The sequence below is a fragment of the Panthera tigris genome, chromosome B3, assembly GCF_018350195.1.
Source record: "Panthera tigris isolate Pti1 chromosome B3, P.tigris_Pti1_mat1.1, whole genome shotgun sequence".
In the NCBI taxonomy this organism is placed as follows: Eukaryota; Metazoa; Chordata; class Mammalia; order Carnivora; family Felidae; genus Panthera; species Panthera tigris.
In genome coordinates, this window is record NC_056665.1 from 145,480,184 (window position 1) to 145,504,602 (window position 24,419).

Sequence of the window (24,419 nt, forward strand, 5' to 3'; positions counted from 1 at the left end):
CTTCAGGGGAGGCGAGACCCCCCCCCCACCTCCGCCGTGGAGTCAGGCAGACCCCCACGGCGGGGTCCCCAAGAGGGCCGCGCTCACCGTGTCTGCAGGACGGAGAGGAGAGGGAGGCTGCCGGCGTCTGGACCGTGGGATGGCCTCACTGGACTTTTGGGACAAAGACCCCACCGACCTCCTTCTCCGTCCTCATTCATGAACTGCCCAGAGGCCTCGTGCCCACTTGCCAGAGGATTTCACATCCCCTGACTTGGGTGGCTCACCCAGCCCGCCACAGGGAAAGGCCCGTGTGCGCAGGGGCGAGGGGGAGCGCTCCAGCCCTGCTCCTCCCTGCCAGGGCGGCACCGCGTGGGGGGCTCCCAGCCCAGCTCTTCGCTGCTGCACCCTCCCCTCAGCCCGAGAGCAGCCCTTCCCCTCGGGGGGCGAGGTGGCGGGTCTCCGGGAGCCAGCAGGGGCAAGGAGGGAGGGGAGAGCAGGCGGGTGCCCTGGGCCCAGGACGAGCACTGCGGGCCGCGGGGGGGGGGGGGGTGGGTGGGTGGAGAGCTGACACGGGGGTGGGGGACCCTGGAGCCTCACTGCTGCCCCCCCATGTGTTCCCCGTGGCTGCTGGGAAGGAGGTGAAGGAAGGCCTCCCAGACGGCCTGTCACAGCCAACTGCCCTGCTCTGTCCCTGTCCTTCCCGCCGAGCAGTGGCAGCGTGGCCACACTGAGCTCCCGGCCTGCGCCTCCTTCCTTTCGGTCTCTCACAGCCGCTGACTCGAGAAGGATCTGACGGACACGCGGGTAAGCGAAGGTCTGCTCTAAGATTCCCCCCCACCCCCCCCCCGCCCCGAACTCTCTCCTACGGCAACTCGGCCCAGACTGGTTCTGGGCGTGCGTGGGGAGCCCGAGCGGAACACAAGACCTCGCAGCCAGTGCTGTGGGTGCATCCTGTCCTTTATTGCCCATCTGGGGACAGCCAGGGAGCTTCCGCGGTGGGGGGGGGGGCCTGGTGGCAGCGTGTGCGCGAAGGGGCTCAGGGACCGCGCGGGGCCGTGCGGGCACGGACGGGTGCCCCCTCGGCTGGCTCACCCGCCCGCAGCCACCTCCCTCTGCCCCGCGTGCGTGTGTCGCGTGTCGTCCCCAAGCTCGCCTGGGTGAGGCCGGGAGTGAGCTCGTGACAGGCAAGCAGGCAGGGGGCTCTCTGGAAGGCGCCAGACTCCACCTGAGACGGGGCGGGACCAGGCAGGGGCTACAGGACAGCGAAACTACTACACCCTCCGCGGCCCCGCCGCCCCGGGGGTCCCCACAGGGCTCCCGCCCTGGAGGGCCACGTCCGTCCCGGCACCGCCGCCCTGCGCCTCAGTCCCGTGGGCCGCGGGACGGGAGCCCCGTGCGCGGCGGGGCCTCTGCGTCGGGATTTCGTTTGGGCACCCGTCCTCCGGGGAAGGGTCTCCCCTGCCCGGCCCTCATTCGCTGCCGGGCCTGGGCGCCGGGGGCCGGCTGGCGGCTCCGTCCCCCTCCAGCAGGATCAGCTCAGTTCTCGCCGCGGAGGCCACCATCGCCCCGGAGCCCGCGGCCTCCGCCGACCCCCCCTCTTCCTGCTCCTCGGGGGAGAAGCTTTCTCGGGCGTCAAAGAAGGTGCCTGCCTCTTCCTGGAGGTGCTGCTCGGCCGGACCCGCCTCCGCCTCCGCGCTCTGGCTTTTCTTGGTGGGAGACGAGGAGAAGCCCAACCTGGGCAATCGAAACCAGCCCGCTCTCTCCTGCGGGTGCGGCGGCCGCGCCTCGGGCTGCGTCTGGACCGGAGCGGGTCTCGGGGCTTCGGCCTGGGGGTCAGCGCTGGCCTCGGCGACAGAGGAGGAAAACCCGATGCTGGGGAGCCAAAACCGGAACAGGCCGGAGGACCTTTTACCTTCTGCTTTTGCCCTGGGGGCCCCGTCCTCCTCGGCCAGGGCAGCCGCCGCCTCCCGGCCCTCTTCCGGCGGGAACTCGAGAATTTCCGCGGGCTCCTCGTCAGAACAGCTGTCTGCGCGCCCATGGCCAGAGCGCAGGTCAGAAGAGCAGGCTGGCATTCCCGGCACGTCTCCATCGGGAGAGAGAATTTCAAAGGGCTCTCCGGTGTCGGGCTGTGGGTCTCCAGAAACAGGTCCTGCTCCTGGGGCTGGCTCCTGAAGGCGCCCTCTTGGCCCAGGGTCCGCAGTCGCCGCGTGTACCTGCGACCCAGCGGTGGGCTCAGGGACCCTCCCCTTTAGTAAGGAGAACCCATAGGAAGGCGTTTGGGCCTCTGACGCAGGGACCTCTGACTCCCGCACGATCCGGGCAGGAAAAGCCTCGGGCTCCGAGAGCTCTGTGTACACGGCTGTCACCGTGCTTTGTACGGTGACCTGCCTGCTCTCGGCCTCCGCGCTCTGAATGTGCACCCTGACCTTACAGATGGGGGCGGCTTCTGAGGGGACGGCCTCGGGCGCCTTCAGGACGCCGGCGTCCCGGGCGCCGGGGCTTTGCCCGAGCAGGGCAGTGTCAGGATGGCTCTGTGGGGACGGCAGCTCTCTGACACGGGGCACGAAAACGTCAGCCTCCGCACTGGGGGCTGGGAAGCTGAACCTCGGAACCTTTAACTTGGGGAACTGGACGGTGAGCACAGAGTCCTCCCAGACTTGACCCACGTTGACCACGGAAACCTGGGACGGCACGTCGGTACTGGAGGCCCTCAGTCTGAGGGGGCCTTCGGGCTGGGGAGGCGGCTCCTCAGCGCCCCCGGCCGGGCCCTGGGCCTGCGCTGCTGCTGTCCCAGCAAGGGGGCGCTGGCCTGCTTCTCCTGGAGGCCCACGGGGCTCTGCAAGTGTCCCGCACACCCGGAGGGGCAGGGAGCCTGCGCCTGGCCGGACCCTGACCTCGGGAGCGGACGTGCCGGCAGCAGGGGCCTGAAGGTCTAGATTCCTCTGCGGGACATCTGTGTGAGAAGCCTCGATGTCAGTGGCTCCCACGTCAGCACCGGCCTCCAGGGGCCGCGGGCACTCAGTCGTCTCCTCCTCGGACTCAGGAACAGGGACACCCTGACTCCGGACTGTGGTCGGTGCCTGTCCCTCCCCTGGCGCACTGGTGGCAGGCGCGGGCCCCTGAGCCCCCAGCCCTGCAGACCCAGGCCTCTCCTTGGAGGGGCGCCTGAAGCTGGGCAGACGCAGCGCGGGCATTCTAAACCAGCTCTCCCTGGGGCCGGCCGGGGTGACTCCCGCTGGCGCCTCCCGCGCTGGGCTCCCCTCCGTGGGGGAGGCGGCATCTGGGGTTGTCCGGGACGGCTGCAGGGGGACCTCTGTTGAGGGGGCCATCACCTCCCCACAAAGCTGGCTTTGTGAGCTGTCCCCAGGACCGTGCTCTCTGCTGCTGTCTCCAAGGGACGGGCCACGGGTGGACAGGCTCGCCTCCGGCGGGGCCTCGGCGGGTCTGAGCGCATCTTCGACGAAGCCGGCACCGGGAGCGTGGGCCTGTGCGGGGCGGAGGGTCACGTCCGCTCCTTCTGGGGACCCAGCTGCTGCACCTGCACCCCCGCCCCCACCACTTCCGCCGGCCCCTCCTGTGGAAGCCGTCACTGTGGGAGGTGAGACCTTCAGTAGGGCGAGGGCGGGTGCTCTGACCACCCCCTTCTCTCCCTCCTGCCCAAGACTCACATCCTCACCTGCTGCTGCTGGTGGCAGGGAAACCCCCGGTGGCAGGGCGGGTCCAGGGGCTGCTTTGGACTCCGCCCCCTTTTTTGGGGACCAGCGGAAAGAGGGAAGCTTGACTCTTGGTGCTCTCACAGGACCGCCCCTGCCCTCAGGCTCCGCGTCTCCGGCTGGGGCTTCCCCTCCAGCCACTGCTGATGTCCCCGCGGTGCCCACATGTCCCTCTGCCACCGTGGACACAGAGACACCTGCAGACGGCAACTGACTGCCTGGCAAGGGGGACCCCGTGGCTTCCCTGGCCGAGGAGTGCGGTCCCCACTCAGGGAGGGGAGGGGACAGGGCGGGGACACCCTCTGCAGCTCCGGGCTCCGCCATGCCAGCTGCTGACTGGGGGGATGACAGTTGGAACTTTGGCCGATGAAATTTAGGAAAAGTCACGCGGCCATAAGATTCAGGAAATACGGTGTGCACTGGGCCACTGTGGCCGTCAGGCTGGGACAGCAGAATATTCTCTCTGGATGGGGAGTCCACGGCACCGGCCACGCTGGGCAACTGAGACTCCGCCTGGGACCCAGACAGGCCTACACAGGGCAGCTCGGGGGAGGCGGGGTCACGGGGGATGGTCACCTGGTACTTTGTAAGTGTGACGTCCTCACCCGGAATGAGGCTAGAGGAATCCCCACGGGGACCACTGAGCCAGCCGGGCCGGGACTCCGGCAGGGAAGTTTCAGAAGTACTGGACAGCCCCGGGGACCCGCCATGCCCAGACTCGCTCGGAGGCGAACGCATGGCAACATCTCCTCCAAAAGCTAAGAACACTTTAGGGGTTTTCCCAGGTGGAGAAAAGACTTTGGGGAGTTTGAAATGGGATTTTTTGCTTTTGCTTCGACCTCCATCTTTCCCAATTGAGAGACCTACGTCACCTTTGACTGGGACGGCATCCTCATCACAAGCACGTACGACGGGATCCATGGGGCCAGAAGAAGGACTGAGGTCAACATCTTTGGCAATTCCCTCAACAGGTGGAGAGACCAGAGAGGACTTACTACTGGGGTGACCAGAAGAAGAAATGTTGATTTTAGGAAACTTCAACTTGCTTCCTTTAGAAAACAATTCCAGGTTCCGAGAGGACATATCCACATCTGACTTAGTCCTGGGTGACTGGGCGTCCAACTCCACGCTGGGCAGGGTCACATCCATGTCGGGGGCGCTCAACTCCCCTTCGGCGGTCTTCACGTCCACCTTGGGGCCCTTGATGTCCACCTGGGGCGCCTTAAAGTCCACTTTGGGCATCTTCACGCTGGGCATGTGCACCTTGGGCACGTGCCCTTTGAGTCCGGCTCCTGCTGAGGGTTCCTGAGGCTCCCCCTCGGGCATTTCGATCTCCGGGACCTCCTCGGCTACCATGGCAGCCTTGAGTTCTAGGTCGGCAGATGGCAGCTCAACGGTCACATCACTGGACTTGACCTCAGCTTCCATGGAGGGCAGGGACACTTCCGCCTGGATCTTGGGCAGGGACACGTCCACCGCGGCCTCCAAGGACTTGCTTGGCGCTGAGGCACCGAAGGATGGCATCTTGAACTTGGGCATTTTGAACTTGCTGTCTCTAGCGGTCACCTCCTTGTCTCCCAGGGTAACGTCACCCTCCAACTTGGCGGTGGGTGCCTGGACATCCATCTCCACCCTGGGCAGGGTCACATCCACGTCAGGGGCGCTCACCTCCCCTTTGGGTCCCTTGATGTCCACCTTGGGCCCCTTGATGTCCACCTGGGGGGCTTTGATGTCCACTCTGGGCATCTTGATGCTGGGCATGTGCACCTTGGGCAGGTGCCCTTTGAACCCGGCTCCTGCTGAGGGCTCCTGGAACTCTCCCTCGGGCACCTGAACATCAGGGAGCTTCTGGCCCACCGTGGAAGTCTTGAGTTCTAGTTCAGCAGCTGGCAGCTCAACGGTCACATCACTGGTCTTGACCTCAGCTTCCATGGAAGGCAGGGACACTTCCGCCTGGATCTTAGGCACGGAAACGTCCACCGCGGCCTCCAAGGACTTGCTTGGCGCTGAGGCACCAAAGGACGGCATCTTGAACTTGGGCATTTTGAACTTGCTGTCTCTAGCGGTCACCTCCTTGTCTCCCAGGGTAACGTCACCCTCCAACTTGGCGGTGGGTGCCTGGATGTCCACGTCTGCAATGGGCAGGGTCACATCCACGTCGGGCACGCTCACCTCCACTTTTGGGCCCTTCAGGTCTACCTTGGGCCCCTTGATGTCCACCTGGGGGGCCTTCATGTCCACCTTGGGCCCCTTGATGTCCACCTGGGGTGCCTTAAAGTCCACTTTGGGCATCTTCATGCTGGGTATGTGCACCTTGGGCAGGTGCCCTTTGACTCCGGCTCCTGCAGTGGGTTCCTGGAGCTCCCCTTCAGGGATTTGGCCTTCTGGAAGCTTCATGCCCACCATGGCAGTCTTGACCTCTAGGTCGGCAGATGGCAGCTCAATGGTCACATCACTGGACTTGACCTCAGCTTCCATGGAGGGCAGGGACACTTCCGCCTTGATCTTGGGCAGGGACACGTCCACCGCGGCCTCCAAGGACTTGCTTGGTGCTGAGGCACCGAAGGATGGCATCTTGAACTTGGGCATTTTGAACTTGCTGTCTCTAGCGGTCACCTCCTTGTCTCCCAGGGTAACGTCACCCTCCAACTTGGCGGTGGGTGCCTGGACACCCATCTCCACACTGGGCAGGGTCACATCCACATCAGGGGCGCTCACCTCCCCTTTGGGTCCCGTGATGTCCACCTTGGGCCCCTTGATGTCCACCTGGGGGGCTTTGATGTCCACTTTGGGCATCTTGATGCTGGGCATGTGCACCTTGGGCAGGTGCCCTTTGAACCCGGCTCCTGCTGAGGGCTCCTGGAACTCTCCCTCGGGCACCTGAACATCAGGGAGCTTCTGACCCACCGTGGAAGTCTTGAGTTCTAGTTCAGCAGCTGGCAGCTCAACGGTCACATCACTGGTCTTGGCCTCAGCTTCCATGGGAGGCAGGGACACTTCCGCCTGGATCTTAGGCACGGAAACATCCACCGCGGCCTCCAAGGACTTGCTTGGTGCTGAGGCACCGAAGGATGGCATCTTGAACTTGGGCATTTTGAACTTGCTGTCTCTAGCGGTCACCTCCTTGTCTCCCAGGGTAACGTCACCCTCCAACTTGGCGGTGGATGCCTGGACGTCTACGTCTGCACTGGGCAGGGTCACATCCACGTCGGGCACGCTCACCTCCACTTTTGGGCCCTTCAGGTCCACCTTGGGCCCCTTGATGTCCACCTGGGGGGCCTTCATGTCGAACTTGGGCCCCTTGATGTCCACCTGGGGTGCCTTAAAGTCCACTTTGGGCATCTTCATGCTGGGCATGTGCACCTTGGGCAGGTGCCCTTTGACTCCGGCTCCTGCCGAGGGTTCCTGAAGCTCCCCTTCAGGTATTTGGCCTTCTGGAAGCTTCATGCCCACCATGGCAGTCTTGACCTCTAGGTCGGCAGATGGCAGCTCAACGGTCACATCACTGGACTTGACCTCAGCATCCATGGAGGGCAGGGACACTTCCGCCTGGATCTTGGGCAGGGACACATCCACCGCGGCCTCCAAGGACTTGCTTGGTGCCGAGGCACCGAAGGATGGCATCTTGAACTTGGGCATTTTGAACTTGCTGTCTCTAGCGGTCACCTCCTTGTCTCCCAGGGTAACGTCACCTTCCAATTTGGCGGTGGGTGCCTGGACATCCATCTCCACACTGGGCAGGGTCACATCCACGTCAGGGGCGCTCACCTCCCCTTTGGGTCCCTTGATGTCCACCTTGGGCCCCTTGATGTCCACCTGGGGGGCTTTGATGTCCACTTTGGGCATCTTGATGCTGGGCATGTGCACCTTGGGCAGGTGCCCTTTGAACCCGGCTCCTGCTGAGGGCTCCTGGAACTCTCCCTCAGGCACCTGAACATCAGGGAGCTTCTGACCCACCGTGGAAGTCTTGAGTTCTAGGTCAGCAGCTGGCAGCTCAACGGTCACATCACTGGTCTTGACCTCAGCTTCCATGGAAGGCAGGGACACTTCCGCCTGGATCTTAGGCACGGAAACATCCATCGCGGCCTCCAAGGACTTGCTTGGCGCTGAGGCACCAAAGGACGGCATCTTGAACTTGGGCATTTTGAACTTGCTGTCTCTAGCGGTCACCTCCTTGTCTCCCAGGGTAACGTCACCCTCCAACTTGGCGGTGGGTGCATGGACGTCCATCTGCACACTGGGCAAGGTCACATCCACGTCAGGGGTGCTCACCTCCCCTTTGGGGCCCTTCAGGTCCACCATGGGTCCTTTGATGTCCAACTTGGGTGCCTTGATGTCCACCTGGGGCGCCTTAAAGTCCACTTTGGGCATCTTCATGCCTGGCTTTTGCACCTTGGGCAGGTGCCCTTTGACTCCGGCTCCTGCCGAGGGTTCCTGGAGCTCCCCTTCAGGTATTTGGCCTTCTGGAAGCTTCATGCCCACCACGGCAGTCTTGACCTCTAGGTCGGCAGATGGCAGCTCAACGGTCACATCACTGGTCTTGACCTCAGCTTCCATGGAGGGCAGGGACACTTCTGCCTGGATCTTGGGCAGGGACACGTCCACCGCGGCCTCCAAGGACTTGCTTGGCGTTGAGGCACCGAAAGATGGCATCTTGAACTTGGGCATTTTGAACTTGCTGTCTCTAGCGGTCACCTCCTTGTCTCCCAGGGTAACGTCACCCTCCAACTTGGCGGTGGATGCCTGGACGTCTACGTCTGCACTGGGCAGGGTCACATCCACGTCGGGCATGCTCACCTCCACTTTTGGGCCCTTCAGGTCCACCTTGGGCCCCTTGATGTCCACCTGGGGGGCCTTCATGTCCACCTTGGGCCCCTTGATATCCACCTGGGGTGCCTTAAAGTCCACTTTGGGCATCTTCATGCTGGGTATGTGCACCTTGGGCAGGTGCCCTTTGACTCCGGCTCCTGCAGTGGGTTCCTGGAGCTCCCCTTCAGGTATTTGGCCTTCTGGAAGCTTCATGCCCACCATGGCAGTCTTGACCTCTAGGTCGGCAGATGGCAGCTCAACGGTCACATCACTGGACTTGACCTCAGCTTCCATGGAGGGCAGGGACACTTCCGCCTTGATCTTGGGCAGGGACACGTCCACCGCGGCCTCCAAGGACTTGGTTGGTGCCGAGGCACCGAAGGATGGCATCTTGAACTTGGGCATTTTTAACTTGCTGTCTCTAGCGGTCACCTCCTTGTCTCCCAGGGTAACGTCACCCTCCAACTTGGCGGTGGGTGCCTGGACTTCCATGTCCGCACTGGGCAGGGTCACATGCACGTCAGGGGCGCTCACCTCCACTTTGGGTCCCTTGATGTCCACCTTGGGCCCCTTGATGTCCACCTGGGGGGCTTTGATGTCCACTTTGGGCATCTTGATGCTGGGCATGTGCACCTTGGGCAGGTGCCCTTTGAACCCGGCTCCTGCTGAGGGCTCCTGGAACTCTCCCTCGGGCACCTGAACATCAGGGAGCTTCTGGCCCATCGTGGAAGACTTGAGTTCTAGGTCAGCAGCTGGCAGCTCAACGGTCACATCACTGGTCTTGACCTCAGCTTCCATGGAAGGCAGGGACACTTCCGCCTGGATCTTAGGCACGGAAACGTCCACTGCAGCCTCCAAGGACTTGCTTGGGGCTGAGGCACCGAAGGACGGCATCTTGAACTTGGGCATTTTGAACTTGCTGTCTCTAGCGGTCACCTCCTTGTCTCCCAGGGTAACGTCACCCTCCAACTTGGCGGTGGGTGCATGGACGTCCACCTCTGCGCTGGGCAGGGTCACATCCACATCGGACGCACTCACCTCCCCTTTTGCGCCCTTCAGGTCTACCTTGGGCCCCTTGATGTCCACCTGGGGGGGCTTCATGTCGAACTTGGGCCCCTTGATGTCCACCTGGGGTGCCTTAAAGTCCACTTTGGGCATCTTGATGCTGGGCATGTGCACCTTGGGCAGGTGCCCTTTGACTCCGGCTCCTGCAGTGGGTTCCTGGAGCTCCCCTTCAGGTATTTGGCCTTCTGGAAGCTTCATGCCCACCATGGCAGTCTTGACCTCTAGGTCGGCAGATGGCAGCTCAATGGTCACATCACTGGACTTGACCTCAGCTTCCATGGAGGGCAGGGACACTTCCGCCTTGATCTTGGGCAGGGACACGTCCACCGCGGCCTCCAAGGACTTGCTTGGTGCTGAGGCACCGAAGGATGGCATCTTGAACTTGGGCATTTTGAACTTGCTGTCTCTAGCGGTCACCTCCTTGTCTCCCAGGGTAACGTCACCCTCCAACTTGGCGGTGGGTGCCTGGACATCCATCTCCACACTGGGCAGGGTCACATCCACGTCAGGGGCGCTCACCTCCCCTTTGGGTCCCTTGATGTCCACCTTGGGCCCCTTGATGTCCACCTGGGGGGCTTTGATGTCCACTTTGGGCATCTTGATGCTGGGCATGTGCACCTTGGGCAGGTGCCCTTTGAACCCGGCTCCTGCTGAGGGCTCCTGGAACTCTCCCTCGGGCACATGAACATCAGGGAGCTTCTGGCCCATCGTGGAAGTCTTGAGTTCTAGGTCAGCAGCTGGCAGCTCAATGGTCACATCACTGGTCTTGACCTCAGCTTCCATGGAAGGCAGGGACACTTCCGCCTGGATCTTAGGCACGGAAACGTCCACCGCGGCCTCCAAGGACTTGCTTGGGGCTGAGGCACCGAAGGATGGCATCTTGAACTTGGGCATTTTGAACTTGCTGTCTCTAGCGGTCACCTCCTTGTCTCCCAGGGTAACGTCACCCTCCAACTTTGCGGTGGGTGCATGGACGTCCACCTCTGCGCTGGGCAGGGTCACATCCACATCGGGCGCACTCACCTCCCCTTTTGGGCCCTTCAGGTCTACCTTGGGCCCCTTGATGTCCACCTGGGGGGGCTTCATGTCGAACTTGGGCCCCTTGATGTCCACCTGGGGTGCCTTAAAGTCCACTTTGGGCATCTTGATGCTCGGCATGTGCACCTTGGGCAGGTGCCCTTTGACTCCGGCTCCTGCAGTGGGTTCCTGGAGCTCCCCTTCAGGTATTTGGCCTTCTGGAAGCTTCATGCCCACCACGGCAGTCTTGACCTCTAGGTCGGCAGATGGCAGCTCAACGGTCACATCACTGGACTTGACCTCAGCTTCCATGGAGGACAGGGACACTTCCGCCTGGATCTTGGGCAGGGACACGTCCACCGTGGCCTCCAAGGACTTGCTTGGCGTTGAGGCACCGAAAGATGGCATCTTGAACTTGGGCATTTTGAACTTGCTGTCTCTAGCGGTCACCTCCTTGTCTCCCAGGGTAACGTCACCCTCCAACTTGGCGGTGGATGCCTGGACGTCCACGTCTGCACTGGGTGGGGTCACATCCACGTCGGGCACGCTCACCTCCCCTTTTTGGCCCTTCAGGTCCACCTTGGGCCCCTTGATGTCCACCTGGGGGGCCTTCATGTCGAACTTGGGCCCCTTGATGTCCACCTGGGGTGCCTTAAAGTCCACTTTGGGCATCTTCATGCTGGGTATGTGCACCTTGGGCAGGTGCCCTTTGACTCCGGCTCCTGCCGAGGGTTCCTGAAGCTCCCCTTCAGGTATTTGGCCTTCTGGAAGCTTCATGCCCACCATGGCAGTCTTGACCTCTAGGTCGGCAGATGGCAGCTCAACGGTCACATCACTGGACTTGACCTCAGCATCCATGGAGGGCAGGGACACTTCCGCCTGGATCTTGGGCAGGGACACATCCACCGCGGCCTCCAAGGACTTGCTTGGTGCCGAGGCACCGAAGGATGGCATCTTGAACTTGGGCATTTTGAACTTGCTGTCTCTAGCGGTCACCTCCTTGTCTCCCAGGGTAACGTCACCCTCCAACTTGGCGGTGGGTGCCTGGACATCCATATCCGCACTGGGCAGGGTCACATGCACGTCAGGGGCGCTCACCTTCCCTTTGGGTCCCTTGATGTCCACCTTGGGCCCCTTGATGTCCACCTGGGGGCCTTTCATGTCCACTTTGGGCATCTTGATGCTGGGCATGTGCACCTTGGGCACGTGCGCTTTGAACCCGGCTCCTGCTGAGGGCTCCTGGAACTCTCCCTCGGACACATGAACATCAGGGAGCTTCTGGCCCATCGTGGAAGTCTTGAGTTCTAGGTCAGCAGCTGGCAGCTCAACGGTCACATCACTGGTCTTGACCTCAGCTTCCATGGAAGGCAGGGACACTTCTGCCTGGATCTTAGGCATGGAAACGTCCACCGCGGCCTCCAAGGACTTGCTTGGGGCTGAGGCACCGAAGGATGGCATCTTGAACTTGGGCATTTTGAACTTGCTGTCTCTAGCGGTCACCTCCTTGTCTCCCAGGGTAACGTCACCCTCCAACTTGGCGGTGGGTGCATGGACGTCCACCTCTGCGCTGCGCAGGGTCACATCCACGTCGGGCGAACTCACCTCCCCTTTTGGGCCCTTCAGGTCTACCTTGGGCCCCTTGATGTCCACCTGGTGGGGCTTCATGTCGAACTTGGGCCCCTTGATGTCCACCTGGGGTGCCTTAAAGTCCACTTTGGGCATCTTGATGCTGGGCATGTGCACCTTGGGCAGGTGCCCTTTGACTCCGGCTCCTGCAGTGGGTTCCTGGAGCTCCCCTTCAGGTATTTGGCCTTCTGGAAGCTTCATGCCCACCACGGCAGTCTTGACCTCTAGGTCGGCAGATGGCAGCTCAACGGTCACATCACTGGACTTGACCTCAGCTTCCATGGAGGGCAGGGACACTTCCGCCTGGATCTTGGGCAGGGACACGTCCACCGCGGCCTCCAAGGACTTGCTTGGCGCTGAGGCACCGAAGGATGGCATCTTGAACTTGGGCATTTTGAACTTGCTGTCTCTAGCGGTCACCTCCTTGTCTCCCAGGGTAACGTCACCCTCCAACTTGGCCGTGGATGCCTGGATGTCTAAGTCTGCACTGGGCAGGGTCACATCCACGTCGGGCACGCTCACCTCCACTTTTGGGCCCTTCAGGTCCACCTTGGGCCCCTTGATGTCCACCTGGGGGGCCTTCATGTCCACCTTGGGCCCCTTGATGTCCACCTGGGGTGCCTTAAAGTCCACTTTGGGCATCTTCATGCTGGGTATGTGCACCTTGGACAGGTGCCCTTTGACTCCGGCTCCTGCAGTGGGTTCCTGGAGCTCCCCTTCAGGTATTTGGCCTTCTGGAAGCTTCATGCCCACCATGGCAGTCTTGACCTCTAGGTCGGCAGATGGCAGCCTAACGGTCACATCACTGGTCTTGACCTCAGCTTCCATGGGAGGCAGGGAAACTTCTGCCTGGATCTTAGGCACGGAAACATCCACCGCGGCCTCCAAGGACTTGCTTGGCGCTGAGGCACCAAAGGACGGCATCTTGAACTTGGGCATTTTGAACTTGCTGTCTCTAGCGGTCACCTCCTTGTCTCCCAGGGTAACGTCACCCTCCAACTTGGCGGTGGGTGCCTGGACGTCCACGTCTGCACTGGGCAGGGTCACATCCACGTCGGGCACGCTCACCTCCACTTTTGGGCCCTTCAGGTCCACCTTGGGCCCCTTGATGTCCACCTGGGGGGCCTTAAAGTCCACTTTGGGCATCTTCATGCTGGGTATGTGCACCTTGGGCAGGTGCCCTTTGACTCCGGCTCCTGCAGTGGGTTCCTGGAGCTCCCCTTCAGGTATTTGGCCTTCTGGAAGCTTCATGCCCACCATGGCAGTCTTGACCTCTAGATCGCCAGATGGCAGCTCAACGGTCACATCACTGGACTTGACCTCAGCATCCATGGAGGGCAGGGACACTTCCGCCTGGATCTTGGGCAGGGACACATCCACCGCGGCCTCCAAGGACTTGCTTGGTGCCGAGGCACCGAAGGATGGCATCTTGAACTTGGGCATTTTGAACTTGCTGTCTCTGGCAGTCACCTCCTTGTCTCCCAGGGTAACGTCACCCTCCAACTTGGCGGTGGGTGCCTGGACATCCATCTCCACACTAGGCAGGGTCACATCCACGTCAGGGGCGCTCACCTCCCCTTTGGGTCCCTTGATGTCCACCTTGGGCCCCTTGATGTCCACCTGGGGGGCTTTGATGTCCACTTTGGGCATCTTGATGCTGGGCATGTGCACCTTGGGCAGGTGCCCTTTGAACCCGGCTCCTGCTGAGGGCTCCTGGAACTCTCCCTCGGGCACCTGAACATCAGGGAGCTTCTGGCCCACCGTGGAAGTCTTGAGTTCTAGGTCAGCAGCTGGCAGCTCAACGGTCACATCACTGGTCTTGACCTCAGCTTCCATGGAAGGCAGGGACACTTCCGCCTGGATCTTAGGCACGGAAACATCCATCGCGGCTTCCAAGGACTTGCTTGGCGCTGAGGCACCGAAGGACGGCATCTTGAACTTGGGCATTTTGAACTTGCTGTCTCTAGCGGTCACCTCCTTGTCTCCCAGGGTAACGTCACCCTCCAACTTGGCGGTGGGTGCCTGGACGTCCACCTCTGCGCTGGGCAGGGTCACATCCACGTCGGGCGCACTCACCTCCCCTTTTGGGCCCTTCAGGTCTACCTTGGGCCCCTTGATGTCCACCTGGGGGGCCTTCATGTCGAACTTGGGCCCCTTGATTTCCACTTGGGGTGCCTTAAAGTCCACTTTGGGCATCTTGATGCTCGGCATGTGCACCTTGGACAGGTGCCCTTTGACTCCGGCTCCTGCAGTGGGTTCCTGGAGCTCCCCTTCAGGTATTTGGCCTTCTGGAAGCTTCATGCCCACCATGGCAGTCTTGACCTCTAGGTCGGCAGATGGCAGCTCAACGGTCACATCACTGGACTTGACCTCAGCTTCCATGGAGGGCAGGGACACTTCCACCTGGATCTTGGGCAGGGACACGTCCGCCGCGGCCTCCAAGGACTTGCTTGGTGTTGAGGCACCGAAAGATGGCATCTTGAGCTTGGGCATTTTGAACTTGCTGTCTCTAGCGGTCACCTCCTTGTCTCCCAGGGTAACGTCACCCTCCAATTTGGTGGTGGGTGCCTGGATATCCATGTCCACACTGGGCAGGGTCACATCCACGTCAGGGGTGCTCACCTCCCTTTTGGGTCCCTTGATGTCCACCTTGGGCCCCTTGATTTCCACTTGGGGTGCCTTAAAGTCCACTTTGGGCATCTTGATGCTCGGCATGTGCACCTTGGACAGGTGCCCTTTGACTCCGGCTCCTGCAGTGGGTTCCTGGAGCTCCCCTTCAGGTATTTGGCCTTCTGGAAGCTTCATGCCCACCATGGCAGTCTTGACCTCTAGGTCGGCAGATGGCAGCTCAACGGTCACATCACTGGTCTTGACCTCAGCTTCCATGGAGGGCAGGGACACTTCCGCCTGAATCTTGGGCCGGGACACGTCCACCGCGGCCTCCAAGGACTTGCTTGGTGCTGAGGCACCGAAAGATGGCATCTTGAACTTGGGAATTTTGAACTTGCTGTCTCTAGTGGTCACTTCCTTGTCTCCCAGGGTAACGTCACCCTCCAACTTGGCGGTGGGTGCCTGGACGTCCACGTCTGCACTGGGCAGGGTCACATCCATGTCGGGCATGCTCACCTCCACTTTTGGGCCCTTCAGGTCCACCTTGGGCCCCTTGATGTCCACCTGGGGGCCTTTCATGTCCACTTTGGGCATCTTGATGGTGGGCATGTGCACTTTGGGCAGGTGCCCTTTGAACCCGGCTCCTGTTGAGGGCTCCTGGAACTCTCCCTCGGGCACCTGAACATCAGGGAGCTTCTGACCCACCGTGGAAGTCTTGAGTTCTAGGTCAGCAGATGGCAGCTCAACGGTCACATCACTGGTCTTGACCTCAGCTTCTATGGAAGGCAGGGACACTTCCGCCTGGATCTTAGGCACGGAAATGTCCACCGCAGCCTCCAAGGACTTACTTGGCGCTTTGGCACCGAAGGACGGCATCTTGAACTTGGGCATTTTGAACTTGCTGTCTCTAGCGGTCACCTCCTTGTCTCCCAGGTTAACGTCACCCTCCAACTTGGTGGTGGGTGTCTGGACGTCCATCTGCACACTGGGTAGGGTCACTTCCACGTCAGGGGCGGTCACCTCCCCTTTGGGGCCCTTCAGGTCCACCTTGGGTCCTTTGATGTCCAACTTGGGTGCCTTGATGTCCACCTGGGGCGCCTTAAAGTCCACTTTGGGCATCTTCATGCCTGGCATTTGCACCTTGGGCAATTGCCCTTTGACTCCGGCTCCTGCCGAGGGTTCCTGGAGCTCCCCTTCAGGTATTTGGCCTTCTGGAAGCTTCATGCCCACCATGGCAGTCTTGACCTCTAGGTCGGCAGATGGCAGCTCAACGGTCACATCACTGGTCTTGACCTCAGCTTCCATGGAAGGCAGGGACACTTCCGCCTGGATCTTGGGCACGGAAATGTCCACCGCGGCCTCCAAGGACTTGCTTGGGGCTGAGGCACCGAAGGATGGCATCTTGAACTTGGGCATTTTGAACTTGCTGTCTCTAGCGTTAACCTCCTTGTCTCCCAGGGTAACATCACCCTCCAACTTGGCGGTGGGTGCCTGGACATCCATCTCGACACTGGGCAGGGTCACATCCACGTCAGGGGCGCTCACCTCCCCTTTGGGTCCCGTGATGTCCACCTTGGGCCCCTTGATGTCCACCTGGGGGGCTTTGATGTCCACTTTGGGCATCTTGATGCTGGGCATGTGCACCTTGGGCAGGTGCCCTTTGAACCCGGCTCCTGTTGAGGGCTCCTGGAACTCTCCCTCGGGCACCTGGACATCAGGGAGCTTATGATCCACCGTGGAAGTCTTGAGTTCTAGGTCAGCAGCTGGCAGCTCAACGGTCACATCACTGGTCTTGACCTCAGTTTCCATGGGAGGCAGGGACACTTCCGCCTGGGTCTTGGGCACGGAAACGTCCACCGCGGCCTCCAAGGACTTGCTTGGTGCTGATGCACCGAAAGATGGCCTCTTGAACTTGGGCATTTTGAACTTGCTGTCTCTAGCGGTCACCTCCTTGTCTCCCAGGGTAACGTCACCCTCTAACTTGGCGGTGGGTGCATGGACGTCCATCTGCACACTGGGCAGGGTCACATCCACGTCAGGGGCGCTCACCTCCCCTTTGGGGCCCTTCAGGTCCACCTTCGGTCCTTTGATGTCCAACTTGGGTGCCTTGATGTCCACCTGGGGCGCCTTAAAGTCCACTTTGGGCATCTTCATGCCTGGCATTTGCACCTTGGGCAGGTGCCCTTTGACTCCGGCTCCTGCCGAGGGTTCCTGGAGCTCCCCTTCAGGTATTTGGCCTTCTGGAAGCTTCATGCCCACCATGGCAGTCTTGACCTCTAGGTCGGCAGATGGCAGCTCAACGGTCACATCACTGGACTTGACCTCAGCTTCCCCAGAGGGCAGGGACACTTCCGCCTGAATCTTGGGCCGGGACACGTCCACCGCGGCCTCCAAGGACTTGCTTGGCACTGAGGCACCGAAAGATGGCATCTTGAACTTGGGCATTTTGAACTTGCTGTCTCTAGTGGTTACCTCCTTGTCTCCCAGGGTAATGTCACCCTCCAACTTGGCGGTGGGTGCCTGGACGTCCACGTCTGCGCTGGGCAGGGTCACATCCACGTCGGGCCTGCTTACCTCCCCTTTGGGTTCCTTGATGTCCACCTTGGGCCCCTTGATGTCCGTCTGGGGCACCTTGATGTCGACCTTGGGCATCTTCATGCTGGGCATCTGTACCTCAGGCAGCTGGCCCTTGATCCTGGGCCCTTCTGCTTTACTCTTCAGCCCAGACACAGACACGTGTCCTTTGGGGAGGGACATATCCACTTCTGCCCCACGAGGGTCGATATCAGCAGTAGGCAGCTGCATGGCGCCCTCTGGGGCTCGGATCTCCCCTCTCAGGTAGGGCAGTTTGGCCTCTGTGCCATCCTTGGACACGGGCACGTCCACGTCCACGTCCACGGATGTTCCCAAATCTTTGCTTGGGGCTGAGGTGCCAAAGGATGGCATCTTGAACTTGGGCATTTTGAACTTGCTGTCTCTGCTGGTCACCTCCTTGTCTCCCAGGGTAACGTCACCCTCCAGCTTGGCATCTGTTGCCTGAAGGTCCCTCTCCACACTGGGCAGGGTCACATCCACGTCGGGAGCCCTCACCTCCCCTTTGGTGCCCTTCAGGTCCACCTTGGGCCCCTTGATGTCCACCTGGGGCGCCTTAAAGTCCACTTTGGGCATCTTCATGCTGGGTATGTGCACCTTGGGCAGGTGCCCTTTGACCCCGGCTCCTGCTGAGGGTTCCTGGAGCTCCCCTTCAGGTATTGGGCCTTCTGGAACCTTCTCCCCCACCGTGGATGTCTTGAGTTCTAGGTCAGCAGATGGCAGCTCAACAGTCACATCATTGCTCTTGACCTCAGCTTCCATGGAAGGCAGGGACACTTCCGCCTGGATCTTGGGCAGGGACACGTCCACCGTGGCCTCCAAGGACTTGCTTGGTGCCGAGGCACCGAAGGATGGCATCTTGAACTTGGGCATTTTGAACTTGCTGTCTCTGGCGGCCACCTCCCTGTCTCCCAGAGTAAAATCGGCTTGAGTTGTCCGAACACCCTCTGTTTCTCCCTCTGTGGCTCCTGAGTCTCGCTCAGGTGTGTCTAATTTTGTTTTCTCGCGTTCTGACTGTTTGACTCTGGCACCTGTCTGTGCGGTCAGAATGGTGAGCGTGCTCTCCATTTCTCTGTCTTGTTCCTGGCCTGATTTTATGTCCTTTCCTGGAGACCACCCGAATGAGGGTGTTTTGAATTTGAACCTAGTTTTCCTCTCCTGTCTGCCCTGTGCGTGTGTGTCCCCGTCTTCGGCGTGTGCCTCTCCGTGCCCTGCCTCAGCTCCCTCTGCTCCTCCTTCCTCCCGTTCTGTCAGGGGCCCTGCAGGCTTTCCGGCCAACTGTGGCCCTGGTCCGTGGTCCGGCTGCTCTTCGATGCCCGTGGCCTCTGCTGTAGGACCTCCGTGTCTGGGTCCCTGCAGTCGTGCTGCTGTGCCCGCTTCTCCGTCTGGCATTGTTTCTTTGCAGAATTCAAAGTTGGGCGTTTTGACATCGGCTATTTGGATTTGGAACTCCAGTTGGCGGCCCTGTGTGTCCACTTTGCCTTGCAGAGCCGATGTGGCAATCCCAGTTTCTGTGCCCTGGACCGCTTCTCTGTGGCCATCTCCACCTGGCTTTGGGCCTGAGTCCTTCCCGGGTTTCCCATCTGACACAGAGTCGACCTGGTCCTTCGCTTCCTTTGTCTTTCTTCGGCGCCTGGGTGCCACGCTGGCCCCGTCCCCCAAGGCTCCCTCGCTGGGGCGGCCCGGCTCCACGGGTTGCTGGGCAGTGAGAGCTGATGTCCCCTCTGGTCCCTCCACCGGCCTGTCTGTGCTGGCCTTGGCGCCCTCTTGGCTGTCATCCCAGGATGCTGCCTCCTCTAGGACCCCGGACTGGACCTCTGTGCTCGGCTTCGCCCCCGGTGTTGGACCCTTCCCTGAGCCCACTCTGAATCGCAGGTTCAGGAACCTTCTCCTCCGCTGGCCGTCCGGTCCTGCCTTCTGCTCCTGCTCCTCTGTTGGGAGCTGGGCCTCTGTGTCTGTGCTCGTGGGGGACATGTCAGGTGGGTGTCCTCGCTCACGGGCCTCTGAAGAGCTGTGTGACCTCCGCGGCCCTGACCTGGGCTTGGTCTTTATTGACTGGAATTTGGGCCAGGAGAGCCTCTCGTTTTGGGACGGCCTGCCCCTGCCCTCCCTGGGCTTGGAGATCAGTCTCTCCTTGTCTCCACTTCCTTCCACAGTTTTCGTGGGGGTCTCTGTGCACCCATCGGCGACATCTTTGTCCTGAAATACAAGGACAGGGAGCGTGGCAGCAGTAGCATGGGAATTCTAGGGCCCTGGGCTCACGGGACAGATGCGGGAGGGGAGGGCGCCCCCCCACTCAGCCTCGGCCCCGGGAGTGGGGCGGTCGGCGGGGCCCAGCCTCACCTGAGTCTCACTGTCCTTGCGGCCGGGCTGAGCGCCACTGGAGACCCCTTCCTCATCCCCTGCGGCAGGACGTTTCCGTCTGACTTGGAATTGAACCTTGTAAGGCTCTGAGTACTGAAGAATTTTGAGAGCGTCTTCATATTTAATGTTGTCAAAGAATATGGTTGCACTGAGCAGCTGATCACCTAGACAAACACAGAGCGGGCCCTTGGCCTCAGTTTCCCCGCTCTCGCCATTCCTTCCAGAGATACAGGAGTGTGTGAGAGGGGTCCCTGACGGGGAGCCCGGCCCACCCTGCACGGAGCCCTGCGTGGGAAGGAGGCCACCCAGCCGCACAGAGAGCAAGCCCGGCTCAGCCCGAAAGGGCCTGGCGGGGTCCTCGGGGGCGTCCCGAGCCCCGGGGCCCTCCCGTCCTGGTGGGACCCGTGGGGACTGCAGGGGTGGGGCGGCCAAGGCACCTTCTCTTAGGCTGAAGAGCTTGGCGGCGGAGGAGTCCTTCAGCACCTGCTTGACGAAAATCCCTTGGTCCCCGCCCCCTGTGACGCTGTAGCCGCTGGCTCCGGCCTCCACCTCTGTCCTCAGCGTCACCTCTGTCGCCTCCTGCACGGACTGGATCAGAAGCACATCGGGGCCGTGGCGACCATCGGGCTGTGCCGCTGTGGCCGTCGGTGCTCGGAGCCCCCCTGCCCTGCACACGGGGATCCCAGAGTCCCGCCCCTCATCCAGGTGATGCGGGGCAGAGGAGGAGCCCCCAGCCAGAGCCCAGGCTGTGTGTCCGAGCTCCGAGCTCCGGAGGAAGCCAGCTGCAAGCCACCTCCGGTGGGAGCGGCCTCCTCGTACCCCCACCCCCACCCGCCAGGACTCGGGGGCAGCCCCGTCGGCCCAACGGGGCCGAGGAGGCTGGCCTTCCGGCTCAGCGGCCAAAGTCTCGTTCCTTCTGCACACACTCCGGCAGCGATGACGTGCAGCGTGGCCGATACTCTCTGAGGAGCCCCCGGGGCGCACGGCACACAGTGCGGCCAGCCTGACCTCAGACCCAGCGGATGCTTCCGGTCCCAGCCGGCTTCAGAGGTGCTGACCCACCGACGGCAGAGCAGGCCGCCTCGGAAGGCAGCGCGCCCTCCTCACAGGGAGCCCCCAGAACCCAGCCTCGCCCCTGGCTTGTGAAGCAGCTGCACCCATTACACAGCCGGGGACACCGAGGCCCACGCGCCTGGCTCTACCGGCCCGGTGTCCCTGCCCCCCCCCCATAGGTTTCAGGGGAACCCCGGACCAGCCTCTGGAGCCCCTGCCCGCAGACCAGGCCTGACAAAAGCGACAGGCAAGTCCCTCTCCTTGCTCCGACCCGCCACCCCCACCCCCCCAGAGCGGGCCCCCCCCACCCCGACCCTCGGGCGCAGCCACACCCACCTGCCGACGACTCATCCTGGAAAACGTTCGAGCGTCTCCCGAATCTCGCTTCCACCAGGACCTCCGACCCCCCGAGCCCGAGGAAGCCCGCCTTCTCCGTGTGTCCTCCCCCTGCAGGCACAGATGCCAGGGGTCACCCACCTGCCTCAGCCCCGAGCATGCGGGGGGCCCGGAGCGGTGCCGCGTGCCAGGGAGCCGAGCGCGTGGGGCGGCGGGGAGGCGGCCCTTGGCCCTGGTGCTTCCCGACCGGGCCCAGCCCCCAGGCCCCAGCGCCCGCACCCAGGGCAAACCCCAGGGCAACTGGGGTTTTGTGTGGAGGGGGAGGAGGAAATAAAAGGAAACAAGGATTTAGCAAGAAGGCGCCCCCCGGGCCTCCCCCGGCCCCCCAGGCCCCCTCCCCGGCCTCCCCCCGGGCCTCCTCCCCGAGACGGCGTGTGTGCACGTCCAGAGTGCGGGCTCTCTTCCCCCGCACGCACACACGCACACATGTGCCATCTCAACTGCGTCCCGGCCACCTGAAGGGAGGGGTCCCGAGGGACAGAAGGTCAGGATGTGGGAGCGGCTGGAACTGTGGCCCAGGGGGCGGCAGGGCAGGGCAGGGCGGTGTGGCTGCACAAATGGTGCCAGTTGCCCCCACGGGGCGACGAAGGAGACGCGGCCCCCTGTGGCCCCACACCCACACTTTCCCTCAGCCTGTGGGTCTCCGTCCGGCAGGCTTACCGGGAGTCCAAAGCCGGCACCCTCAGCAGTGCATTCGTAGACCGGCGAGGACCCCTGCGGCCTCGGCCGGACGATCTCGTCCACCGGCCCTTCGGTCACCTGGCAGGAGAGGACAATCAGGGGGGCTCTGCCGAGGCCCGCCAAAGGACGGGGGCTGTGTCGGGAGGGCATGCATCCCCCGGGCCTTGCTTACAGAGGGGTCCTCTTCCGTTTCTGCATCTGGGTCCTCAGACTGCAGCTGCCGGCCAGACACTGCGGAGAGAGAGGCTGAGTCAGTGCGGCCTCGGGGGTGCGGAGACCAGATGGCGGGCCCGGGGGGAGGGGCCCCGGAGAGTCTACGCACCGCGTTCGTGCACACGTGGCCCCATCCCGGACGCCGGGCCTGAGGGCACGCGCAGGCCGGATGGCAGAGAGCCTGCACGAGGGGAGCTCAGACAAGGCACACTTCACGGATTCAGTCCAAGAAAGTCAGGAGACAAACACGCAGGAAAGAACGCGCCCAGCCCCGAGGGAGGCCGGGGTGCAGGGCTGCCGCGGTACGGAACCCGTGGTGTCCAGCAGTCGGCCGAGGGTCACGCGACACGCAAAGAAACAGGAAAGTATGATCCATACTGAGGAACAAGCAAGTGCTGGAAATTCTCTGAATGTCCAAGCAGCCACAAGAAATGGAAAGTACGACGGCTTAGTGAGGAGACGTCGTCGCAAAGACGTACAAGTGACAACAAAGCTACACAGAGATTCTGGAGTTGAAAAGTGTACTACTGGGACTCAATATCAGAACTGAGATGCCAGAAGAAAGAATCGAAAAACTCGAAAGCGAAGAGAAATTGGCCGCTTTGGTCTTTTCAGCCCCCTGGCTGCGGGAGGCTCGGCCGCAATCGTGAGCCACACAGCAATTATCTGCACCAGGAAGTTCATGACCACCCGACGACTTCAGCGCAAGCAGCTGGTCACTGATGCTTCTCACCCCGGAAAGGCCACCGTACCTAAGACAGAAATTCGGGAAAAAGGAGCCAAATGGACAAGACCACACCAGACTCACCTCTGTGTTGGATTCAGAGCCCATTTTGATGGTGGCGCAGTTTATGATCCCTTGGGTGGTGCAGGAACAGCGAACCCAAACGTGGACTCGTAAGACACGGCCCGTCCACGAAGGAAAACGGGGAAAGGGACGCGAGAACAGAGCTAAGGACGTCAGGAGGTCTGCAAACGCCAGGTGGGCGCCAGCAACAAGGAGGAGGAAAGAGTCTGCAGGGACCATTGGTGATTCCTGAAAATCGCGGAGAAGTTTCCCGAGAGGATGAGTAAACTAAGAACTTGAAGAAGGAGAAGAAGAAGAAGAAGAAGAAGAAGAAGAAGAAATTGTCCAATTTGGAGAACAGAGGAAAAAAGGTTCAAGAGAACGAAAGCGCATGTGAGGTCGCGGGGCCACGTTCAGCCCAGCGGCACACAAGCAGTCGAAGGAAGGGAGAGAGAGAAAGAGGCAGGGGAAATGTGGTTTCCAACGGTATGTGGCGGTCACAGCGTGCCAGACACAGAGAGGTCCGGCCCCGAACGCATCCGGGCCACAGGGTTGAAGAGGAGGAGGAAGGTGTGAAAGTGGCCAGAGAAGCGAGACCCGCCTGTGACGGGCTCGGCCGCACAGTTCACCCCCAACGCCCTGGGAGCCGGGAGGACGCGGCCCGAGGCACCCAAGCTGCTCAGGGGAAAAGCTTGTGAAGCAAGAATCCCGCGTCCAGCAAACCACCCTTCAAAAATCAAGGCAGGCGCGCCCGGGCGGCTCAGTCGGTGGGGCGTCCGACTTCGGCTCAGGTCGTGATCTCGCGGTTCGTGGGTTCGAGCCCCGCATCGGGCTCGGTGCTGACGGCTCGGAGCCTGGAGCCGCTTCGGATTCTGTGTCTCCCTCTCTCTCTGCCCCTCCCCCATGCGCTCTCTCTCTCAAAATAAGTAAATAAACATTTAAAATGAATGAACAAGTTAAACCAATTAAAATTAAAACCAACAGAACAGAACAAAGATCCCAGAACCAGACTCCTAGACACGAAGCTGTGGGAAACAGATAGGTGTTTTCAGTCCCTCGTGCTGGGTCTGTTGGCGATCCGTGCAGAAAAATGTCAACCCTTACGTCAGCCACAGGAAGTATTAACGTCACGGGGATTGTCGTTCCAAAGTGGAAGGCTTAACAGCGAAGCTTCCAGGAGATAAACAGAAACGACTTTGCGGTAGGAAAGCGACTCTTAACCAGCGTACAGAAAGCGCGCTCCCTGAAGGAAATGGCCAAGTGGTCTACGTGAAAGTGAAGAGCTTCTGTTCGTCAAAAGACACCACTGAGGGAGTGAGCAGTCAGGCCACGGGTTGGGCAGAGATTTGCAACCCGCTTACCAAACCGCGGCCTCCTACCCAAAATGTACAAAGAATGCGTGCGACACAAAAGGAAAAGACAGACAACCCAGTGGAAGGACGGGCGAGAAGAACTCGGAAAGGCGAGTTCTCATCACAGACGACGCCGAGCCGTGAATTAACTTATGGAAA

The 24,419-nt window shown here is 61.3% G+C and overlaps 1 protein-coding gene across 1 annotated transcript; it reads right to left on the minus strand.

The window, feature by feature from the left end:
* Positions 1 to 844: 844 nt before the first annotated feature.
* AHNAK2 (AHNAK nucleoprotein 2) lies at positions 845 to 22,316 on the minus strand. Its single transcript, XM_042990719.1, has 8 exons — positions 22,081 to 22,316; positions 21,888 to 21,986; positions 21,168 to 21,278; positions 20,216 to 20,366; positions 19,758 to 19,942; positions 17,982 to 19,613; positions 12,330 to 17,444; positions 845 to 11,783 (listed from the first exon to the last, which is right to left on the minus strand). Exons 3-8 carry the CDS (start codon positions 21,180 to 21,182, stop codon positions 1,452 to 1,454), a joined length of 17,430 nt encoding a protein of 5,809 aa, XP_042846653.1. The 5' UTR covers positions 21,183 to 21,278; positions 21,888 to 21,986; positions 22,081 to 22,316; the 3' UTR covers positions 845 to 1,451.
* Positions 22,317 to 24,419: the final 2,103 nt, after the last annotated feature.